At 44.0% G+C, this 22,324-nt stretch overlaps 1 protein-coding gene across 16 annotated transcripts in view; it reads left to right on the top strand.

The window, feature by feature from the left end:
* The window catches only part of lrrfip2 (leucine rich repeat (in FLII) interacting protein 2), a 66,497-nt gene that overhangs the window by 1,605 nt on the left and 42,568 nt on the right, over positions 1–22,324 (top strand). For all 16 annotated transcript variants that reach the window (XM_052498327.1, XM_052498325.1, XM_052498329.1 and 13 more), the window contains exon 2: positions 355–512. In XM_052498327.1, coding sequence (XP_052354287.1) covers positions 429–512 — 84 coding nt within the window. In that variant the 5' untranslated portion in view covers positions 355–428. The remainder of the gene's footprint in view (positions 1–354; positions 513–22,324) is intronic.

Here is a 22,324-nt window from a genome sequence, read left to right on the forward strand (position 1 = left end):
GGCCATGGCAGACTATTTTGTAGGAATGCACTGAGTGTGTTCCTCTGTGTGCACACAACATGCATGCGGGTGCTTGCAGGGAAGTTTGCACATCCCTCTCAATTCAGGGTTATTTGATTGAGTTTCAGCTACGTCTTGATAATATGCTATTCATTACATTGTACTATGTCCAAGGACTTAGTTCAATACTGAGATTCCCAGAAGCTTCATCATGGTGTGATCTTCAATTGATCTTGAAATTGTGATTTATTAATGTAAACAAGGCATCAGATCATCTAATTTCAGTCAAATATTAGTGTCTTCATGTAAGGTGATAGAGGTGGATCTGACAGCCCTATCATTCATGTTTTTCAGATTTTTTCCCCCCACACTGTGTTGCTCTAATTTGGCCCTGAACGTGTTGGTGGAGCTGCAGTTGCACAGAAGCCATGGGGACACCAGGTAGAAAGCGTGCCCCTATCAAGGACCGGTTTTCAGCTGAGGATGAAGCCCTTAGTAGCATTGCCCGGGAGGTAAGTTAACCATCCATTTCAGAGCCTCCCTGCTTTTAGTTAATTTATGTGATTCTTACTTAGCTTAAGATCTTTAACTGGTGTTATTAGCTGAGCTTCCCTCACATTGTAGGCCTATGTGTAGTGCAAAAGTGATTTAGTACTTAAGTCACATTGGATGTTGTTTGTGGTGACACTGAAGACATGTATTTCCCCAAATGCGGTCAAAGACAAGTTTGAATTTGATGATTTATAAAAGGATGCATGGCAAGCCGTCTTGGATGTATTACTTTAAATGTAGGCTTCTCAACCCATACCCAACAACACCAACTGAGGTGAATGCAGCAAACAGCCCCCTGAAGCATATCCTGACACATGTTCACACATAGCTCTGCTTAGTCTGAGATGTGCTTGTAATGTGGATATTCAGGTTCCTTCAAGTTGTCTCAGCTCTGGCGAGTGCAGACAGCTGGTTTGAAATGGTGTAGTAGGATTGATTTGAAGAGATTTAGGGAAAATGGAGGGCAGGGGCAAGGAAGGTGGGATGGCCTGTAATGACTTGTCCCAGGATTATTCCATGTTCCTCAACTACCCAGCTGTCATTCCTGGCCTTTTCGTAGAGGCTGTGCAACTGTTCTCAGCGTACATAGTAGGCCCATGCATTTGTTGTGTAATTGTTATTGTTCATTACTATTTTGAGAACGATTGTGCTGTATTTGCATAATTATGTGGCTAGATGAAACTATGCCACAGTGTGGGAAAAGCCTAAAGAATCAGCAGAGTAGATTTTTGAGTCCATGTGATTGACTGCCTTACTTAACTTACAGATGAACAGAACACAGGATCTCACATAGACTGGAAGTGAATGTTGTCTGAGCTCTTGTGAATTGCCTCATACTTGGGAACTTCTTGGTAGTGCCTCATACTTTGGCACAGAAAACAAGGTTACATTTTCCGTCTTTAACCATACAAGCCTGTTATATAGAATCATGAGTCATCTGACCCACCCAGCCAGGTCCTGTCCTGAATGAATCAGGGTTTCTTCGTGGAGAGAACTAGATGTGCACAGAACAGTGAGGCCAAGTGAGTGTGTGCAGTGGGTCCATAAGGCCAACCTCTCTCCGACCTGTCACACACCACCACTCCCCTCCAAACAAAGCACCAGAAAAAGTAATTGCATGAGGTCAGTCATCCTCTCTTAGGCTTTGAGTGCTTGCCTGGTCGGCCTGTGCTGGACACGGATCACTGTCCTGCTGAGAAGGACTGTGAATTTGAGCCTGTGCTATCACCACCCCATATTGGAGGCCACTTACATTGCTGGGCTGTCAGTCACTTAAAATATCAGCAGCTTGCTTGCAAAACCATCAGCCAAGTAGGAGGATTCACCACATGTACTGTAGGCCTATCAAGTTTTCCTCGTAAGGATCATAATGTTAGAGAGATGATCAGACAGTCACTTACTGTGCCATTGATTGTAAGTGAATGTGTGGGAGTTGAGTGAGTCATAGTTCATAGTCCGTATTACACAGTTTCAGTGCTATCCTGGGTAATGATAGCTGTAAGCCATGCAGAGGACTACTGAAGAGAATGGCACAGTGTCACACTGAGTAGAACAGGCTTGCACAGGGCGGGGTCGAGACCCAGGGTCTCCAGCTTAATGACGAGTTTGGAGGGTACTATGGTGTTAAATGCTGAGCTGTAGTCAATGAACAGCATTCTTACATAGGTATTCTTCTTGTCCAGATGGGATAGTGCAGTGTGATGGCGATTGCATCATCAGTGGACCTATTGGGGCGGTTAGAAAATTGGAGTGAATCTAGGGTATCGGGTAAGGTGGAGGTGATATGATCCTTGACTAGTCTCTCAAAGCACTTCATGATGACTGAAGTGAGTGCAACGGGGCAATAGTCATTTAGTTGAGTGCAACAGGGCGATGGCTAAGGTACCTCACATGACAAGTGGCCCCCTTCTCACCTGCTAATTGGGAAACTTTTGCAAATGTTTTGTTGACTGAGTGAGGGAAATGCTGTGAATTGCTGTGAATTAAGAGGACTTAATGTATACTAAACAAAAATATAAACGTGACATGTGAAGTGTTAGTCCCATGTTTCAATAGCTGAAATAAAGTATCCCAAAAATGGTTGATTTTGGTAAAGGAGAAAGGTTATTTCTCTAAAATGTTGTGCACACTAACTAAATCCCTGTTAGTGAGCATTTCTCCTTTGCCAAGATAATCCACCCACCTGAAAGGTGTGTCATATCAAGAATCTGTTTTAATTTCTTTTTTATTTGACCTTTTATTTAACTAGGCAAGTCAGTTAAAAACAAGCTCTTATTTTCAATGATGGCCTAGGAACAGTGGGTTAACTGTTTTTTTCAGGGGCAGAATGACAGATTTGTACCGTGTCAGCTCGGGGGTTTGAACTTGCAACCTTCCGGTTACTAGTCCAAAGCTCTAACCACTAGGCTAGCCTGCCGCCCTGGCAACCATGTGCGGAGGACAATAAAAGGCCACTCTCTGGCAACAGCTCTGGTGGACATTCCTGCAGCCCTCAACTTGAGACATCTGTGGCATTGTGTTGTGACAAAACTGCACATTTCGGTTACCATGTCCCCAGCACAAGGTGTACCTTGTGTAATCAAATTTTATTTATCACATTGGTTATTCGAGGTAACATGTACATGTAGGTAGAGTTAATAAAGTGACTATGCATAGACAATAAACAGAGTAGCAGCAGTGTAAAAGGATTTTTTTATATATATAAAAGGAGGGGGGGGGCGGAGTCTGACTATTCTTGGTGCCTTCCTCTGACAACGCCTGGTATAGAGGTCCTGAATGGCAGGAAGCTTGACCCCAGGGATGTACTAGGCCGTACGCACAACCTTCTGTAGTGCCTTGCGGTCGGAGGCCGAGCAGTGATGTAACCAGTCAGGATGCTCTCGATGGTGCAGTTGTAGGAACTTTTTGAGGATCTGAGGACCCATGCCAAATCTTTTCAGTCTCCTGAGGGGGAATAGGCTTTGTCTTGCCCTCTTCACGACTCTTGGTGTGCCTGGACCATGTTAGTTTGTTAGTGATGTGGGTTCCAAGGAACTTGAAGCTCTCAACCTGCTCCACTGCTGCCCGTCAATGAGAATGGGGGCGTGCTCGGTCCTCCTTTTCCTGTAGTCCACAATCATCTGCTTTGTCTTGATCACTTTTGAGGGAGAGGTTGTTGTCCTGGCACCACACGGCCAGGTCTCGGACCACCTCCCTATAGGCTGTCTCATCCTTGTCGGTGATCAGGCCTACCACTGTATCATCAGCAAACGTATTGATGGTGTTGGAGTCATGCCTGGCCATGCAGTCATGAGTGAACAGGGATTACAGGAGGGGGCTGAGCACACACCCCTGAGGGTCCCCCGTGTTGAGGATCAGCATGGTGGATGTGTTACCTACCCTTACCACCTGGGGGCACCCCGTCAGGAAGTCCAGGATCCAGTTGCAGAGGGAGGTGTTTAGTCCCAGAGTCCTTAGCTTAGTGATCAGCTTTGTGGGTACTATGGTGTTTGTCCCTCATTCAGGGACAGGTTGAAAATGTCAGTGAAGACACTTGCCACTTGGTCAGCGCATGCTCGGAGTATACGTCCTGGTAATCCGTCTGGCCTTGTGAACGTTGACCTGTTTTAATGATCTTTCTCGCATCGGCTACGGAGAGCGTGATCACATATTCGTCAGGAACAGTTGATGCTCTCATGCAAGTTTCAGTGATGCTTGCCTCGAAGTGAGCATAGAAGTAATTTAGCTCGTCTGGTAGGCTCGTGTCTCTGCTTCCCTTTGTAGTCTGTAATAGTTTGCAAGCCCTGCCACATCCGACAAGCGTCGGAGCCAGTGTAGTACGATTCAATCTTAGTCCTGTATTGATGCTTTGCCTATTTGATGGTTCGTCGGAGGTATAGCTTGATTTCTTATAAGCTTCCAGCTCCTTGAAAGCAGCAGCTCTACCCTTTTAGCTCAGTGCGGATGTTGCCTGTAATCCATGGCTTTTGGTTGGAGTATGTACGTACTGTAACTGTGGGGACGACATCATCGATGCACTTATTGAAGCCAGTGACTGATGTGGTGTACTCCTTAATGCCATTGGAAGAATCACGGAACATATTCCAGTCTGTGCTAGCAAAACAATCCTGCAGCTTTGTATCTGCTTCATCTGACCACTTATTTTATTGACACTGGTGCTTTCTGCTTTAGTTTTTGCTTGTAAGCAGGAATCGGGAGGATATAATTATGGTCAGATTTGCCAAATGGAGGCAGCGCCTGGAATGTGTCTCAGTGTGGAGTAAAGGTGGTCTAAGAGTTTTTTTTGTTTTTGTTTTTTCTCCTCTGGTTGCACATTTAACATCCTGGTAAAACTGATTTTAAGTTTCCCTGCATTAAAGTCCCTGGCCACTAGGAGCACTGCCTCTGGATTAGCACTATCCTGTTTGCTTATGGCTGTATACAGCTCATTGAGTGTGGTCTTAGTGCCAGCATCGGTTTGTGATGGTAAATAGACAGCTACGAAGAGTATAGATGGAAACTCTCTTGGTAATTAGTGTGGTCTACAACTTATTATGAGATACTCTACTTCAGGCGAGCAAAACCTCAAGACTTCCTTAGCTTTCGTGCACCAGCTGTTGTTTGCAAATATACATAGACTGTCACCCCTTGTCTTACCAGAGGTGGCTGTTCTATCCTGCCGAAAAGCGTAAAACCCTCTAACTGTATGTTAATTCATGTCGTCTTTCAGCCACGACTCGGTGAAAAACAAGATATTACAGTTTTTAATGTCCCGTTGGTAGGATATACATGCTCGTAGTTTGTCTATTTTATTATCTATTTTATTATCCAATCATTGTACGTTGACTAATAGGACCGACGGTAAACGCACATTTCGCACTCGCTGTCAGATCCTTATAAAGGCACCCAGACCTCCGTCCCCGATATCTAAGTCTCTTTCTCCTGCGAATGATGGTCATGAGGGCCTTGTCTGGAGTAAATCCTTTGCGTCCGATTCATTAAATAAAAAAATCTTCCAGTACTGGGTGAGTAATCTCTTTCCTTATATCTAGAAGCTCTTTTAGGTGGCAGAGACATTATGTACAAAATAAGATACAAATAACTCGGGGAAAAAAACACAATAGCACTATTGGTTAAGGGACCGTAAAACGGCAGCCTTCTCCTCTGGTGCCATTGATGCTGTTTAATCAGCTTCTTGAAATGCTTCTCCTGTCCGGTGGATGGATTATCTTGGCAAAGGAGAAATGCTCACTAACAGGGATGTAAACAAATAGGTGCACATAATTTGAAAGGGAACCATTTTTTTGGCTTATGGAATATTTCTGGGATATTTTATTTGAGCTCATAAAACATCGGACCCACACGTTACATGTTGTGTTTATATTTTTGTTCAGTGTTGATTTAAAAACAAAAACAGTTTCACATGCGCATGGTCCTTGCGATCTGGGGTTTTTGAGAGGTCCCTAACCCATTGAAGTTAAAATGGTTATGGGTAGGGTTTACGGATGTCCCAAGTAGAGGTCGACCGATTAATTAATTAATTCCATTAATGGAATGGCCAATTAATTAGGGCCGATTTCAAGTTTTCATAACACTCGGTATTTTTGGATGCCGATAAAATATATATATATATATATATATGTGTATATATTTTTTTTACACCTTTGTTTAACTAGGCAAGTCAGTTAAGAACACATACTTATTTTCAATGACGGCCTAGGAACGGTGGGTTAACTGCCTTGTTCAGGGGCAGAACGACAGATTTTTACCTTGTCAGCTCAGGGATTCAATCCTGCAAACGTATGGTTAACTAGTCCAACGCTCTAACCTCCTGCCTCACGAGGAACCTGCCTGTTAGGTGAATGCAGTAAGAAGCCACGGTAAGTTGCTACAAATCGTATAGAGAGAAATAGTCCTATAATTCCAATAATAACTACAACCTAAAACTTACCTGGGAATATTGAAGACTCATATTAAAAGGAACCACCAGCTTTCATATGTTCTCATGTTCTGAGCAAGGAACTTAAACGTTAGCTTTCTTACATGGCACATATTGCACTTTTACTTTCTTCTCCAACACTTTGTTTTTGCATTATTTAAACCAAATTGAACATGTTTCATTATTTATTTGAGGCTAAATAGATTTTATTGATGTATTATATTAAGTTAAAATAAGTGTTCATTCAGTTTTGTGGTAATTGTCATTATTACAAATAAATAAATAAAAGAATTGGCTGAATAATCAGTATTAGATTTTTTTTGGTCCTCCAATAATCGGTATTGGTGTTGAAAAATCATAATCGGTTGACCTCTAGTCCCAAGGATCCCTAGAATGTACAAGTAATGTGAATGTCAATGCATAATGCAGTTGGAAAGGCCAATAAAAAAAATGCATTATGGTAATGCATACTTTTTTGCATTCATTTTGGGGGATTTGTTTTTCTTCTGTAGGCTATTACAATTAAAAATAACATCTAAGCCCTTAAATAAAAAATGAAGTGCTTGAAAGTCCTTGAATTTGACTTGCCAATGTCTGTATGAACCCTGAATTGGATACTTTTTCAGCCCCAATGGAAAATGAAGGCCTCTGCTAATTAAAATTACCCATGCATCTTTCGCTTTGCTGTCTTACCCCGGAGAGTATTTGTTTTTCATTCAGGCCAGTAGCTTTTATTGGAACTGGCCCGGTGTACCACTAGAAAATGTAACTGAATGTCGAACCCTGTATGTAGTTCAGGATAATGGTAGGCAGGCCTATTTTTGCAACTATCTGCAAATACGTATTTCAAATTTCACATCCTCTTTTTTAGATTAGAAAGGTAGAACAAGTTTTCTGTTGTGCAAAACGCCTGATTGAAACTTGTTGGCTGTCAAACAATTTATCTACCTATGCTTGGGCTATTTTATGATTGGGTGTTATCACACGTAGCAGCATATAATTTAGCAACGTGTGTTGAAGGGGTCCGCCTAACATTCTGTCTGGTCTGATAAGGGGAGGGTTTTGAACGATTAGCCTAATGTTTGTTTCCATGGCAACTATAAACACTATAGTACTGAAGATAAACAACGTCAACTTTGACATAACATCCAGGGTGTGCCAACTTCATGGAGCAGTCTAGTGTGAGCAGAGGGTCTGATCTACCCCTTGACGCTTAGGGTTTTGGAGGTGTGTATGATTGTGCATTTGTGCGGCTGCTGCTCAGATTACTCCTCTGCAGTCCCATAATGTGGGTGCAGGGGGAGGGAATGCTGGGGCCAGGCCGGATGGGCATGGCTATAGATAGGACAGAGCGACACAGAGCTCAGGTCATACTGTCAGACAGCTCGACAGGTGCAGCGCAGAGGAGCCAGCCATCTCCTCTCCCTCTTTTCTCAGACACACACAGTGTTTTCCACTCGAGCCGGCTGTCGGCTAAACAGCCGATTAGACTCCTTTTAAGCCCGTTACTTTTTCCACCTAAATTAACGAGGCTACTTTTCAATTGGCTAGTCAGAAAGTCAGCCAAGCCCCCTCCCGCGAGAATGAACGATATGCATTTTCTAGCGATCTACCGGAGATTTCAGAGTTCCCAGGGTTGTTTTGAACGCGGCATCAAACGGCAACAGAAGGCAGGCTTCATCAGCACGTCACACACCACTTTGCAATGAGCTGGAGGCAGTTACGTACCCAATGCATACACCCTGACAAATTTGTCAAATGCCTGGTAAATTGTTGCCGGTCAAATATCCTACGTCACATTTTCTTAACACAAACCCTGGTGTATCTGTGTGTATAGGTCTTGACTTGTCTAAAGTCAGTACAGCCAATCTGCCAACTTCTGTCTGTGGCGTCCACACAGTTTGGGTTACACATTAATATGACCCCACTGTGGTAAGGTGAGACTCTCACGAACACGTACATGTCAGTTGTTGCTGTAGCCCACAGGCCTCACGACTCGTCTGAAGATTGAAAAAATGAATGGAAGTATATATGGAGACCTGTGACACAAATAAAGGTTTAAATACACTGCATTCGGAAAGTATTCAGACCCCTTTTTTCACATTTTGTTACATTACAGCCTTATTCTAAAATTGATTCTATTGTTTTTTTTCCTTATCAATCTACACACAATACCCCATAATGACAAAGCAAAAACATGTTTTTAGATTTTTTTTTGCAAATGTCATCACATTTACATAAGTATTCAGACCCTTTACTCAGTACTTTTTTGAAGCACCTTTGGCAGTGATTGGTCTCGATTCTTCTTGGGTATGACGCTACAAGCTTGGCACACCTGTATTTGGGATGTTTCTCCCATTCCTCTCAGCAGGTCCTCTTAATCTTTGTCAGGTTGGATGGGGAGTGTCGTTGCACAGCTATTTTCAGGTCTCTGTAGAAATGTTCGATTGGGTTCAAGTCCAGGCTCTGGCTGGGCATCTCAACGATATTCAGAGACTTGTCCCGAAGTGCTATGGAGCAGCTTTTCATCAAGAATCTCTCTAATTTGCTCCATTCGTTTTTGCCTCGTTCCTTACTAGTCTCCCAGTCCCTGTTGCTGAAAAACATCCCCACAACATGATCCTGCCACCACCATGCTTTACCAAAGGGATGGTGCCAGGTTTCTTCCAGACGTGACGCTTGGCATTCAGGCCAAAGAGTTTCATCTTGGTTTCATCAGACCAGAGAATCTAGGAATGGCTTTCGTCTGGCCACTCTACCATAAAGGCCTGATTGGTGGAGTTTTGCAGAGATGGTTGTCCTTCTGGAAGGTTCTCCCATCTCCACAGAGTAACTCTGGAGCTCATCGGGTTCTTGGTCACCTCCCTGACCAAGGCTCTTCTCCCCCGATTGCTCAGTTTGGCTGAGCGGCCAGCTCTAGGAAGAGTCTTGGTGGTTCCAAACTTCTTCCATTTAAGAATGATGGAGGCCACTGTGTTCTCGGATCTTTAATGCTGTATAATTTTGTTTGGTACCCTTCTCCAGATCTCCAGACATGCATGCACTGTCAACTGTGGGACCATTATATAGACGGGTGTGTGTGTCTTTCCAAATCATGTCCAATCATTTGAATTTACCGCAGGTGAACTCCAAATTCACAAACACTTCACATTTCCATATCATAAAACTCATGTAATTTACAGTGTCAATGTTTATGGTCACTGTTTCATGTACAGTATGGATGTAGCGTTTCACGGTATGCATCGGGCCCAGGTTCAAATGTTTAAGATATGAGTGCATCGGTTAGTGGGTCCACAAACCGATCAAATTACTTTTTCTACCTTCCCAAAAATGCCTAATATTTTGTGACAACTGCATCCTCTCCTTCAGTGTCGAACTAAGCATGTAATTATGTTGACAGTCATAGATCTACAAGTCATTTTGCATACCAAATAACCCCAGGCAATATCTGTAGCCAGCTTCAAAAGTTTGTAAAATGGCTTGCACATAATTAGGCTTTATTAGTTGAGTGACAACCGATTTTGTTGGTTAGGTCATTTAATATAAAATGTGCTGTTAAATGGCCTGCATACTCACCAGACATTGATGTTTAGGATGTTTGATGTCTGGGATGTTCTGGATCACCGTGTACAACAGTGTGTTCCAGTTCCTGCCAAAATCCAGCAACTTCGCACAGCCATTGAAGAGGAGTGGGACAACATTCCACAAGCCATAATCAACAGCCTGATCAACTCTTTTTTTACACCCCCTTTTTCTCCCCAATTTCATGGTATCCAATTGGTAGTTAGTCTTGTCTCATCGTTGCAACTCCCATACGGAGTCAGGAGAGGCGACGGTCGAAAACCGTGCACACAATCCAAACAAGCCACACTGCTTCTTGACGCAATGCCCACTTAACCCGGAATCCACAGTACTGTTAAAAAGTTTGGGGTCACTTAGAAATGTCCTTGTTTTTGAAAGAAAAGCACATTTGTCTATTAAAATAACATCAAATTGATCAGAAATACAGTGTAGACATTGTTAATGTTGTAAATGACTATTGTAGCTGGAAACGGCTGATTTTTAATGGAATATCTACAGAGGCCCATTATCAGCTCTAACCAGAAAAGAAAGAGTGGGAGGCTCCGGTGCACAACTGAGCAAGAGGACAAGTACATTGGAGTGTCCAGTTTGAGAGACAGACGCCTCACAAGTCCTCAACTGGCAGCTTCATTGAATAGTACCCTCAAAACACTCATCTCAACGTCAACAGAGAAGAGGCAACTCCGGGGATGCTGGCCTTCTAGGCATAGTTCCTTTGTCCAGTGTCTGTGTTCTTTTGCCCATCTTAATCTTTTCTTTTTATTGGCCAGTCTGAGATATGGCTTTTTCTTTGCAACTCTGCCTAGATGGCCAGCATGCCGGAGTCGCCTCTTCACTGTTGACGTTGAGACTGGTGTTTTGCGGGTACTATTTAATGAAGCAGTTAAGGGAGTAGTACACAGCCTTGTATGAGCTCTTCAGTTATTTGGCAATTTCTTGCATGGAATAGCCTTCATTTCTCAGAACAAGAATAGACTGACGAGTTTCAGAAGAACGTGCTTTGTTTCTGGCCATTTTGAGCCTGTTATCAAACTCCAGAAACTCAACTAGCCTAAAGAAGGACAGTTTTCTTTAATCAAAACACATTTTTCAGCCGATTATGCTAACATAATTTCAAAATGATTTTCTAATGATCATTGGCCTTTTTAAAATGATAAACTTGGATTAGCTAACACAACGTGCCATTGGAACACAAGAGTGATGGTTGCTGATAATGGGCCTCTGTACACCTATGTAGCTATTCCATAAAAAATCTGCTGTTTTCAAATCAAATCAAAATCAAATCAAATTTATTTATATAGCCCTTCGTACATCAGCTGATATCTCAAAGTGCTGTACAGAAACCCAGCCTAAAACCCCAAACAGCAAACAATGCAGGTGTAAAAGCACGGTGGCTAGGAAAAACTCCCTAGAAAGGCCAAAACCTAGGAAGAAACCTAGAGAGGAACCGGGCTATGTGGGGTGGCCAGTCCTCTTCTGGCTGTGCCGGGTAGAGATTATAACAGAACATGACCAAGATGTTCAAATGTTCATAAATGACCAGCATGGTCGAATAATAATAAGGCAGAACAGTTGAAACTGGAGCAGCAGCACAGTCAGGTGGACTGGGGACAGCAAGGAGCCTTCATGTCAGGTAGTCCTGGGGCACGGTCCTAGGGCTCAGGTCAGTTGAAACTGGAGCAGGAGCATGGCCAGGTGGACTGGGGACAGCAAGGAGTCCTCATGTCAGGTAGTCCTGGGACATGGTCCTAGGGCTCAGGTCCTCCGAGAGAGAGAAAGAAAGAGAGAAGGAGAGAATTAGAGAACGCACACTTAGATTCACACAGGACACCGAATAGGACAGGAGAAGTACTCCAGATATAACAAACTGACCCTAGCCCCCGACACATAAACTACTGCAGCATAAATACTGGAGGCTGAGACAGGAGGGGTCAGGAGACACTGTGGCCCCATCCGAGGACACCCCGGACAGGGCCAAACAGGAAGGATATAACCCCACCCACTTTGCCAAAGCACATCCCCCACACCACTAGAGGGATATCTTCAACCACCAACTTACCATCCTGAGACAAGGCCGAGTATAGCCCACAAAGATCTCCGCCACGGTACAACCCAAGGGGGGCAACCCAGACAGGCCGACCACAACAGTGAATCAACCCACCCAGGTGACGCACCCCCCCAGGGACGGCACGAGAGAGCCCCAGCAAGCCAGTGACTCAGCCCCGTAACAGGGTTAGAGGCAGAGAATCCCAGTGGAAAGAGGGGAACCGGCCAGGCAGAGACAGCAAGGGCGGTTCGTTGCTCCAGAGCCTTTCCGTTCACCTTCCCACTCCTGGGCCAGACTACACTCAATCATATGACCCACTGAAGAGATGAGTCTTCAGTAAAGACTTAAAGGTTGAGACCGAGTTTGCGTCTCTGACATGGGTAGGCAGACCGTTCCATAAAAATGGAGCTCTATAGGAGAAAGCCCTGCCTCCAGCTGTTTGCTTAGAAATTCTAGGGACAATTAGGAGGCCTGCGTCTTGTGACCGTAGCGTACGTGTAGGTATGTACGGCAGGACCAAATCAGAGAGGTAGGTAGGAGCAAGCCCATGTAATGCTTTGTAGGTTAGCAGTAAAACCTTGAAATCAGCCCTTGCTTTGACAGGAAGCCAGTGTAGAGAGGCTAGCACTGGAGTAATATGATCAAATTTTTTGGTTCTAGTCAGGATTCTAGCAGCCGTATTTAGCACTAACTGAAGTTTATTTAGTGCTTTATCCGGGTAGCCGGAAAATAGAGCATTGCAGTAGTCTAACCTAGAAGTGACAAAAGCATGGATTAATTTTTCTGCATCATTTTTGGACAGAAAGTTTCTGATTTTTGCAATGTTACGTAGATGGAAAAAAGCTGTCCTCGAAATGGTCTTGATATGTTCTTCAAAAGAGAGATCAGGGTCCAGAGTAACGCCGAGGTCCTTCACAGTTTTATTTGAGACGACTGTACAACCATTAAGATTAATTGTCAGATTCAACAGAAGATCTCTTTGTTTCTTGGGACCTAGAACAAGCATCTCTGTTTTGTCCGAGTTTAATAGTAGAAAGTTTGCAGCCATCCACTTCCTTATGTCTGAAACACATGCTTCTAGCGAGGGCAATTTTGGGGCTTCACCATGTTTCATTGAAATGTACAGCTGTGTGTCATCCGCATAGCAGTGAAAGTTTACATTATGTTTTCGAATAACATCCCCAAGAGGTAAAATCTATAGTGAAAACAATAGTGGTCCTAAAACAGAACCTTGAGGAACACCGAAATGTACAGTTGATTTGTCAGAGGACAAACCATTCACAGAGACAAACTGATATCTTTCCGACAGATAAGATCTAAACCAGGCCAGAACTTGTCCGTGTAGACCAATTTGGGTTTCCAATCTCTCCAAAAGAATGTGGTGATCGATGGTATCAAAAGCAGCACTAAGGTCTAGGAGCACGAGGACAGATGCAGAGCCTCGGTCCGATGCCATTAAAATGTCATTTACCACCTTCACAAGTGCCGTCTCAGTGCTATGATGGGGTCTAAAACCAGACTGAAGCATTTCGTATACATTGTTTGTCTTCAGGAAGGCAGTGAGTTGCTGCGCAACAGCCTTCTCTAAAATCTTTGAGAGGAATGGAAGATTCGATATAGGCCGATAGTTTTTATATTTTCTGGGTCAAGGTTTGGCTTTTTCAAGAGAGGCTTTATTACTGCCACTTTTAGTGAGTTTGGTACACATCCAGTGGATAGAGAGCCGTTTATTATGTTCAACATAGGAGGGCCAAGCACAGGAAGCAGCTCTTTCAGTAGTTTAGTTGGAATAGGGTCCAGTATACAGCTTGAAGGTTTAGAGGCCATGATTATTTTCATCATTGTGTCAAGAGATATAGTACTAAAACACTTGAGCGTCTCTCTTGATCCTAGGTCCTGGCAGAGTTGTGCAGACTCAGGACAACTGAGGTTTGGAGGAATACGCAGGTTTAAAGAGGAGTCCGTAATTTGCTTTCTAATAATCATAATCTTTTCCTCAAAGAAGTTCATGAATTTATCACTGCTAAAGTGAAAGTCATCCTCTCTTGGGGAATGCTGCTTTTTAGTTAGCTTTTCCACAGTATCAAAAAGGAATTTCGGATTGTTCTTATTTTCCTCAATTAAGTTAGAAAAATAGGACGATCGAGCAGCAGTAAGGGCTCTTCGGTACTGCACGGTACCGTCCTTCCAAGCTAGTCGGAAGACTTCCAGTTTGGTGTGGCGCCATTTCCGTTCCAATTTTCTGGAAGCTTGCTTCAGAGCTCGGGTATTTTCTGTGTACCAGGGAGCTAGTTTCTTATGAGACATTTTTTAGTTTTTAGGGGTGCAACTGCATCTAGGGTATTGCGCAAGGTTAAATTGAGATCCTCAGTTAGGTGGTTAACGGATTTTTGTCCTCTGGCGTCCTTGGGTAGGCAGAGGGAGTCTGAAGGGCATCAAGGAATCTTTGTGTTGTCTGTGAATTTATAGCACGACTTTTGATGTTCCTTGGTTGGGGTCTGAGCAGATTATTTGTTGCAATTGCAAACGTAATAAAATGGTGGTCCGATAGTCCAGGATTATGAGGAAAAACATTAAGATCCACAACATTTATTCCATGGGACAAAACTAGGTCCAGCGTATGACTGTGACAGTGAGTGGGTCCAGAGACATGTTGGACAAAACCCACTGAGTCGATGATGGCTCCAAAAGCCTTTTGGAGTGGGTCTGTGGACTTTTCCATGTGAATATTAAAGTCACCAAAGATTAGAATATTATCTGCAATGACTACAAGGTCTGATAGGAATTCAGCTACAATAGTCATTTACAACATTAACAATGTCTACACTGTATTTCAATTTGATGTTATTTTAATAGACAAATGTGCTTTTCTTTCAAAAACAAGGAAATTTCTAAGTGACCCCAAACTTTTGAATGGTACTATGTGTATTATTTGCTCTAGATTGTAGGAAATGGCAGTTACAGGTGTTAAACTTCGAGTCACATTGGCAATTGAACAAGGTTTCAAATTATGCCCACCTGACTCAGATTTCGGTTTATAACGGGGATTTTTGGATTGCATAAACATAAACAGTAATTGTGTGACGGTGGGGATGCAGAGTTGTTCCAAACAACAAAAACTACACATGTGGTTGCTTTAGTTCCTCAATGGCACAGCTAGGAGAGCAAAAAAGGAAATTTGGCGCCTCGCTCAAACCTTGTCATTTTTTTTGTCTTGCCTACACCACATTTTACAGGAATATTCTTGTTACTGAATGTATCTGGAGAATTTTCAGATTTTGTTAACAAATGTGGTGAAAAGTACAGTAAATGTAAAATGCACATAAAACACTGTCTGGATTGTCTTGTCAGGTGAACTGTTGTGTACTCAACTTTTGGTGTAAAAAAAATCCCATCTCCAAACTGTTTCAATTGCTACAATGCTTATTAAGAATATGCTTTTTGTATTTCTGCTGTTAGAAACAATTCAATTTAGGCCTATATAGGACAATTCCAATGAGTGAATAGGGTTATTAATAAGACATCTGTGGGTCAATTGCTAAACAAGTATTTTTGGGGGGAATAAATTACATACTGCTATTCACAAAGTGTTGCAAACACTTGTTAATTATTTCAGTAAATTAACTGATGTCGTGCTAGCTCTTTTATTAACACGTATGGACCAATAACTTGGAATCAAGGCATTAGAATGTACCAAAAGGCCACCAAAATAGAATTTGTTCTTCAAAAATGTCTTAACCCGAGGGGAGCCTGTCTGGCTACTTTTCCTATTTGGCTGGCAACTCCATGTGCTTGTGGAAAACGGTACACACACACTAGTCTATTAGCCTCACTAATCCATTTTAACAGTGCAAAAATACACCCTAATTTTTACTTTGAATCCCACCATTTTGTTTTCTTAGAGGAAGGTCCAATTAGAATCTGACAGTTTAAGCCAAAGCATTGAAACCATTTTAGTTGGCTTGCGGTGCTCATAGTCACATAAACCTCAATGTGATGGTTGTGCCACTCTGCTCGCAAAGCTGTCATAGACAGCAGCTGTTTAGAAAAAGACAGACCATCCGCATGATTAGTCAATAGAAAATATCGAGAGGCTTATGACCAAAGGGTGAGTTCACCGACCCTAATCGAGAGTGGAAATCTCCAGAGATGGCTGAAGACTTCTGACAGATGCACTGTGGGTGAACCGCTCGGCTGAAACATGAGAGGCAGAAGAGACATTTGATTAAGGAAAACGTCCCACATGGCATTGCATGTTTGCACAACAAAGGCATGTTTTTTTCCCCCCCAATGCTATTTTTTCCCCACTCAACAGGAATAGACCTACTGGTGGCCCATTCTAGCACCACAGATAAGCACTGGCTGGAATGTTGACTGTTTGTTTGCAAGGAGATACTCTGTAGCCTACACCATACCATTGATGCAGCATATTTTTGTTGAAGATAAGTGTTTTTCTGCTATGGTGTTTGTAGATGGTGGTGGTGTTGTCATAGCAGAGTAGTCAGCTGGTGTGTGTCTCTCTCACACTCACTCACTCTCACTCACACACATATTATGGGCCTCCTTGGGGGGTGGCGGGAGCATGGTCTACTTAAATTAGCCACTGCTGCTGAGGCGCTTTGCAAAATTAACCCCGTTCCCCCTCTACCTCTGGGGTAAATGAAGTGAAATTGGGATATGCCTTCACCCCACCAGAGTAGACTACCTATGTCATCTTTGAAATCCATTGCTGTGCTTGTAGAGTTACATGCATCTGCCTTCCTGCATGCATGTTGATTGAAAAAATATTGGCTGCCATTGAATGATTGCATATTTAGCGACTGGTGAACCAACACCACATCTAACTTTGTTTAAAAGCCTTAAGGCCTAGTTTATCCTCCCAAATTTTTCTTTGTCACTGTGTTTGTCCACTGTCGTTTCCCCTTTTTGAGGTCCTTAAATTAGCCTCTCTAAACTGATGGTTAGCACATGTTGTTGGGGATGAGGCATCCCAAGCACTCTACTAAGGACAGTATTATAGAGCTGTGACTCATGTGGAAACTGGTCAACCACTGCATGTGGTACAGTAGCTCTCTGTCACAGGTCTCTCGGGATAATTTATATTTGGTCTCCACAATTTTGTTCTGTTGATTTGTTTGGAGTTGGTCTCCATTGTGTTGCAGATTAGTACACACTTCTATAGCCTGCAGCAGAGTGAGATGCAGATTGTATGCTGTTGTGTAGCCTAACGTGCAAGGGCGCGTTGTAATGCCAACCACCGCTTTTAGCGTGATCCTATCCTAACATGGCATTGCCTTATCATAAACGAGCTCATTGAGGGGGATTGGTGTTCCTATGTTTCATGAACTGAAATAAAAGATTCCAGAAATGTTCCAAATGTACAAAAAGCTTATTTCTCTACAAATGTTGTGCGCACATGTGTTTACATCCCTGTTAGTGAGCATTTCTCATTTGCCAAGATAATCCATCCACCTAAACGGTGTGGTATATCAAGAAGCTGTTTAAACAGCACGGTCATTACACAGGTGCAGCTTGTGCTGGGGACAATAAAAGGCCACTCTAAAATGTGCAGTTTTGTCACACGACACAATGCCACAGATGTCTCAAGTTTTGGAGGGAGCATGCAATAGGCATGCTGACTGCAGAATGTCCACCAGAGCTGTTGCCAGAGGGTTGAATGTTAATTTCTCTACCATATGTCTTTTTAGAGAATTTGGCAGTACGTTCAACCGGCCTCACAACCGCAGACCACGTTTAAGGGATCGTGTGGGTGAGCAGTTTGCTGATGTCAATGTTGTGAATAGAGTGCCCCATGGTGGCGGTGGGATTATTCTATGGTCTGCATACTCCCCAGACATGTCACCCATGTTTGAGATGCTCTGGATCGACATGTTCGACCGCGTGTTTCAGTTCCCACCAACATCCAGCAAGTTCACACAGCCATTGAGGAGTGGGACAACATTCCATAGGCCACAATCAACAGCCTGATCTACTCCGTGCGGAGGAGAAGTTTTGCGCTGCATGAGGCAAATGGTGGTCACACCAGACACTGACTGGTTTTCTGATCCACGCTCATACCTTTTTTATTAAGGTATCAGTGACCAACAGATGCATATCTGTATTCCCAGTCATGTGAAATCCATAGATTAGGGCCTAATGAGTTTATTTCAATTGACTGAGAGCCTTATATGAACTGAATCTCAGTCAAATCTTATATTGTTGCATGTTGAGTTTATATTTTTGTTCAGTGTACTGTGTATACAGGGCTCCAGACTGCAACAAATTATTGAGTCGCATTTTGCGACCATGCCTATTTTGCTTTGGCCCCCTGCTGTGATGGGCGAACCACTATCTGTCTCCCCTTACGTGCTCCCCGAAAAATGCTTTGTTTGTTTTAACATTTAAAAATGCAATTATGGGGGGGCTTTAGAGACTACTGTTGTCCCCGTTGAAGAGCTTTTATTGCATCTCTCAATATTGAGCTAGTAGCTCACTGTTTTATAACCGAGATATCTGATATGGCTTTTGAGATATGGAGCTTGCGAAATGCACATCGGCCATTGCGAGTGCATATGTAGTTTTTTAGGACTTCACATTTACTATTAGATTAATACATGGCTACTAGCAGTGGGTATTATATTTAGAGTTAGAGATCATCAACCAAATGTGTTATAATTTTCCACTTGCTCAGGTGGTGAACTGGCCCTGAATGAATGAATGAATGAATGAATCAAATTTATAAGGCCCCTTTTACATCAACAGATGTGCTATACAGAAACCCAGCCTAAAACTGGGTTTCCAACAGCAAGCAATGCAGGTTGAGAGAGGGGGGTTCGAGAGAGGGGGGGTTGAGAGCCACAGCACAGTAGACTATATGATTACAGACATTGACCATTTATCTCAGCTCATTCACAGTCAAGTCACTAACACCTCTGATCACGGCAAAATTACCTTGTTCCTCAAAAGAACAGACATGGAAACAACCATACATTCACAGCCAAGGAAGCTATACAAATTCAGAAATTCATACAGATTGTCCCAAAACAGCACAGAAGAATACCAGAAATCAACCAGAATCCAAACACTCTAAGATAACATTCTGTATACCACATCCACTCACAGTAAAGAAGTTATCAATCTAGCAGTAAAAAAACATCAGTATATTCAGGCAAACTGCAAATGAAGCACAACTGAAATTGATTAAAAAAAAAAAAATACAAGACCACAGACAAGATGGCGCCGACGAACATGGCTAATGTTTTACATTCTCCCAACCAGTTGTGCTATTTTGTTAATGCCTTTTGTGTAACTTATTGTGTACGAAATGTTGCTGTTACCGTCTATGACCGAAAATAACTTCTGGACATTAGAACAGCGATTACTCACCGCTGACTGGAATAACCTTTTTCCTTTAACGAGTCCGACGAGAAGGATATCCTGCTTTCACTGGAACAGGCCCAGACCCCCCGCCTTTTGTGTGAAGGAAAGACACAGGGAAAGGGCCACAGATCGGGCAGCCTTCTGAGAATCCGTAGGCAAGCGAGTAAACGCCCAACGTCATCCATTCTTCTTGCTAACGTGCAATCATTGGAAAATAAAATTGATGACCTACAATTAAGATGATCCTACCAACGGGACAATAAAAACAGTAACATCTTATGTTTCACCAAGACGTGGCTGAACGACGATACGGACAATATAGAGCTAGCGGGATTTTCCATGCACCTGCAGAACAGAGACGCTACCTCTGGTAAGACAAGGAATGGAGATGTCTATTTGTCAATAACAGCTGGTGCGCGATATTTAATATTAAAGAAGTCCCGAGGTATTGCTCGCATGAGGTAGAGTACCTTATGATAAGCTGTAGACCACACTATCTACCAAGAGTTCTTATCTATATTATTCGTAGCCGTCTATTTACCACCACAGGACGAAGCTGGCACTAAGACCGCTCGCAACCAACTCTATAAGGCCATAAGCAAAGAAGAAAATGCTCACCTAAAAGCGGCGTTCCTAGTGGCCAGGGACTTTAATGCAGGCAAACTTCAATCAGTTTAAAAAATTTACATTTACATTTACATTTAAGTCATTTAGCAGACGCTCTTATCCAGAGCGACTTACAAATTGGTGCATACACCTTATGACAACCAGTGGAACAGCCACTTGCATCTAAATCTTGTTGGGGGGGAGAAGGGGGGTGAGAAGGATTACTTACCCTTACTTACCCTATCCTAGGTATTCCTTGAAGAGGTGGGGTTTCAGGTGTCTCCGGAAGGTGGTGATTGACTCCGCTGTCCTGGCGTCGTGAGGGAGTTTGTTCCACCATTGGGGGCCAGAGCAGCGAACAGTTTTGACTGGGCTGAGCGGGAACTGTACTTCCTCAGTGGTAGGGAGGCGAGCAGGCCAGAGGTGGATGAACGCAGTGCCCTTGTTTGGGTGTAGGGCCTGATCAAAGCCTGGAGGTACTGAGGTGCCGTTCCCCTCACAGCTCCGTGGCGAGCACCATGGTCTTGTAGCGGATGCGAGCTTCAACTGGAAGCCAGTGGAGAGAGCGGAGGAGCGGGGTGACGTGAGAGAACTTGGGAAGGTTGAACACCAGACGGGCTGCGGCGTTCTGGATGAGTTGTAGGGGTTTAATGGCACAGGCAGGGAGCCCGGCCAACAGCGAGTTGCAGTAATCAAGACGGGAGATGACAAGTGCCTGGATTAGGACCTGCGCCGCTTCCTGTGTGAGGCAGGGTCGTACTCTGCGGATGTTGTAGAGCATGAACCTACAGGAACGGGACACCGCCTTGATGTTAGTTGAGAACGTCAGGGTGTTGTCCAGGATCACGCCAAGGTTCTTAGCGCTCTGGGAGGAGGACACAATGGAGTTGTCAACCGTGATGGCGAGATCATGGAACGGGCAGTCCTTCCCGGGAGGAAGAGGAGCTCCGTCTTGCTGAGGTTCAGCTTGAGGTGGTGATCCGTCATCCACACTGATATGTCTGCCAGACATGCAGAGATGCGATTCGCCACCTGGTCATCAGAAGGGGGAAAGGAGAAGATTAATTGTGTGTCGTCTGCATAGCAATGATAGGAGAGACCATGTGAGGTTATGACAGAGCCAAGTGACTTGGTGTATAGCGAGAATAAGAGAGGGCCTAGAACAGAGCCCTGGGGGACACCAGTGGTGAGAGCGCGTGGTGAGGAGACAGATTCTCGCCACGCCACCTGGTAGGAGCGACCTGTCAGGTAGGACATAAGCAAAGAGATGCCCAACTCGGAGAGGGTGGAGAGGAGGATCTGATGGTTCACAGTATCGAAGGCAGCCGATAGGTCTAGAAGGATGAGAGCAGAGGAGAGAGAGTTAGCTTTAGCAGTGCGGAGCGCCTCCGTGATACAGAGAAGAGCAGTCTCAGTTGAATGACTAGTCTTGAAACCTGACTGATTTGGATCAAGAAGGTCATTCTGAGAGAGATAGCGGTAGAGCTGGCCAAGGACGGCACGCTCAAGAGTTTTGGAGAGAAAAGAGAGAAGGGATACTGGTCTGTAGTTGTTGACATCGGAGGGATCGAGTGTAGGTTTTTTCAGAAGGGTGCAACTCTCGCTCTCTTGAAGACGGGAGGGACGTAGCCAGCGGTCAGGGATGAGTTGATGAGCGAGGTGAGGTAAGGGAGAAGGTCTCCGGAAATGGTCTGGAGAAGAGAGGAGGGGATAGGGTCAAGCGGGCAGGTTGTTGGGCGGCCGGCCGTCACAAGAAGATTTCATCTGGAGAGAGAGGGGAGAAAGAGGTCAGAGCATAGGGTAGGGAGTGTGAGCAGAACCAGCGGTGTCGTTTGACTTAGCAAACGAGGATCGGATGTCATCGACCTTCTTTTCAAAATGGTTGACGAAGTCATCTGCAGAGAGGGAGGAGGGAGGGGGAGGATTCAGGAGGGAGAGAAGGTGGCAAAGAGCTTCCAGGCGGATGCTTGGAATTTAGAATGGTAGAAAGTGGCTTTAGCAGCAGAGACAGAGGAGGAAAATGTAGAGAGGAGGGAGTGAAAGGATGCCAGGTCCGCAGGGGAGGCGAGTTTTCCTCCATTTCCGCTCGGCTGCCCGAGCCCTGTTCTGTGAGCTCGCAATGAGTCGTCGAGCCACGGAGCGGGAGGGGAGGACCGAGCCGGCCTGGAGGATAGGGGACATAGGGAGTCAAAGGATGCAGTAAGGGAGGAGAGGAGGGTTGAGGAGGCAGAATCAGGAGA

This window comes from Oncorhynchus keta, chromosome 36 (assembly GCF_023373465.1).
Source record: "Oncorhynchus keta strain PuntledgeMale-10-30-2019 chromosome 36, Oket_V2, whole genome shotgun sequence".
NCBI lineage: Eukaryota > Metazoa > Chordata > Actinopteri > Salmoniformes > Salmonidae > Oncorhynchus > Oncorhynchus keta.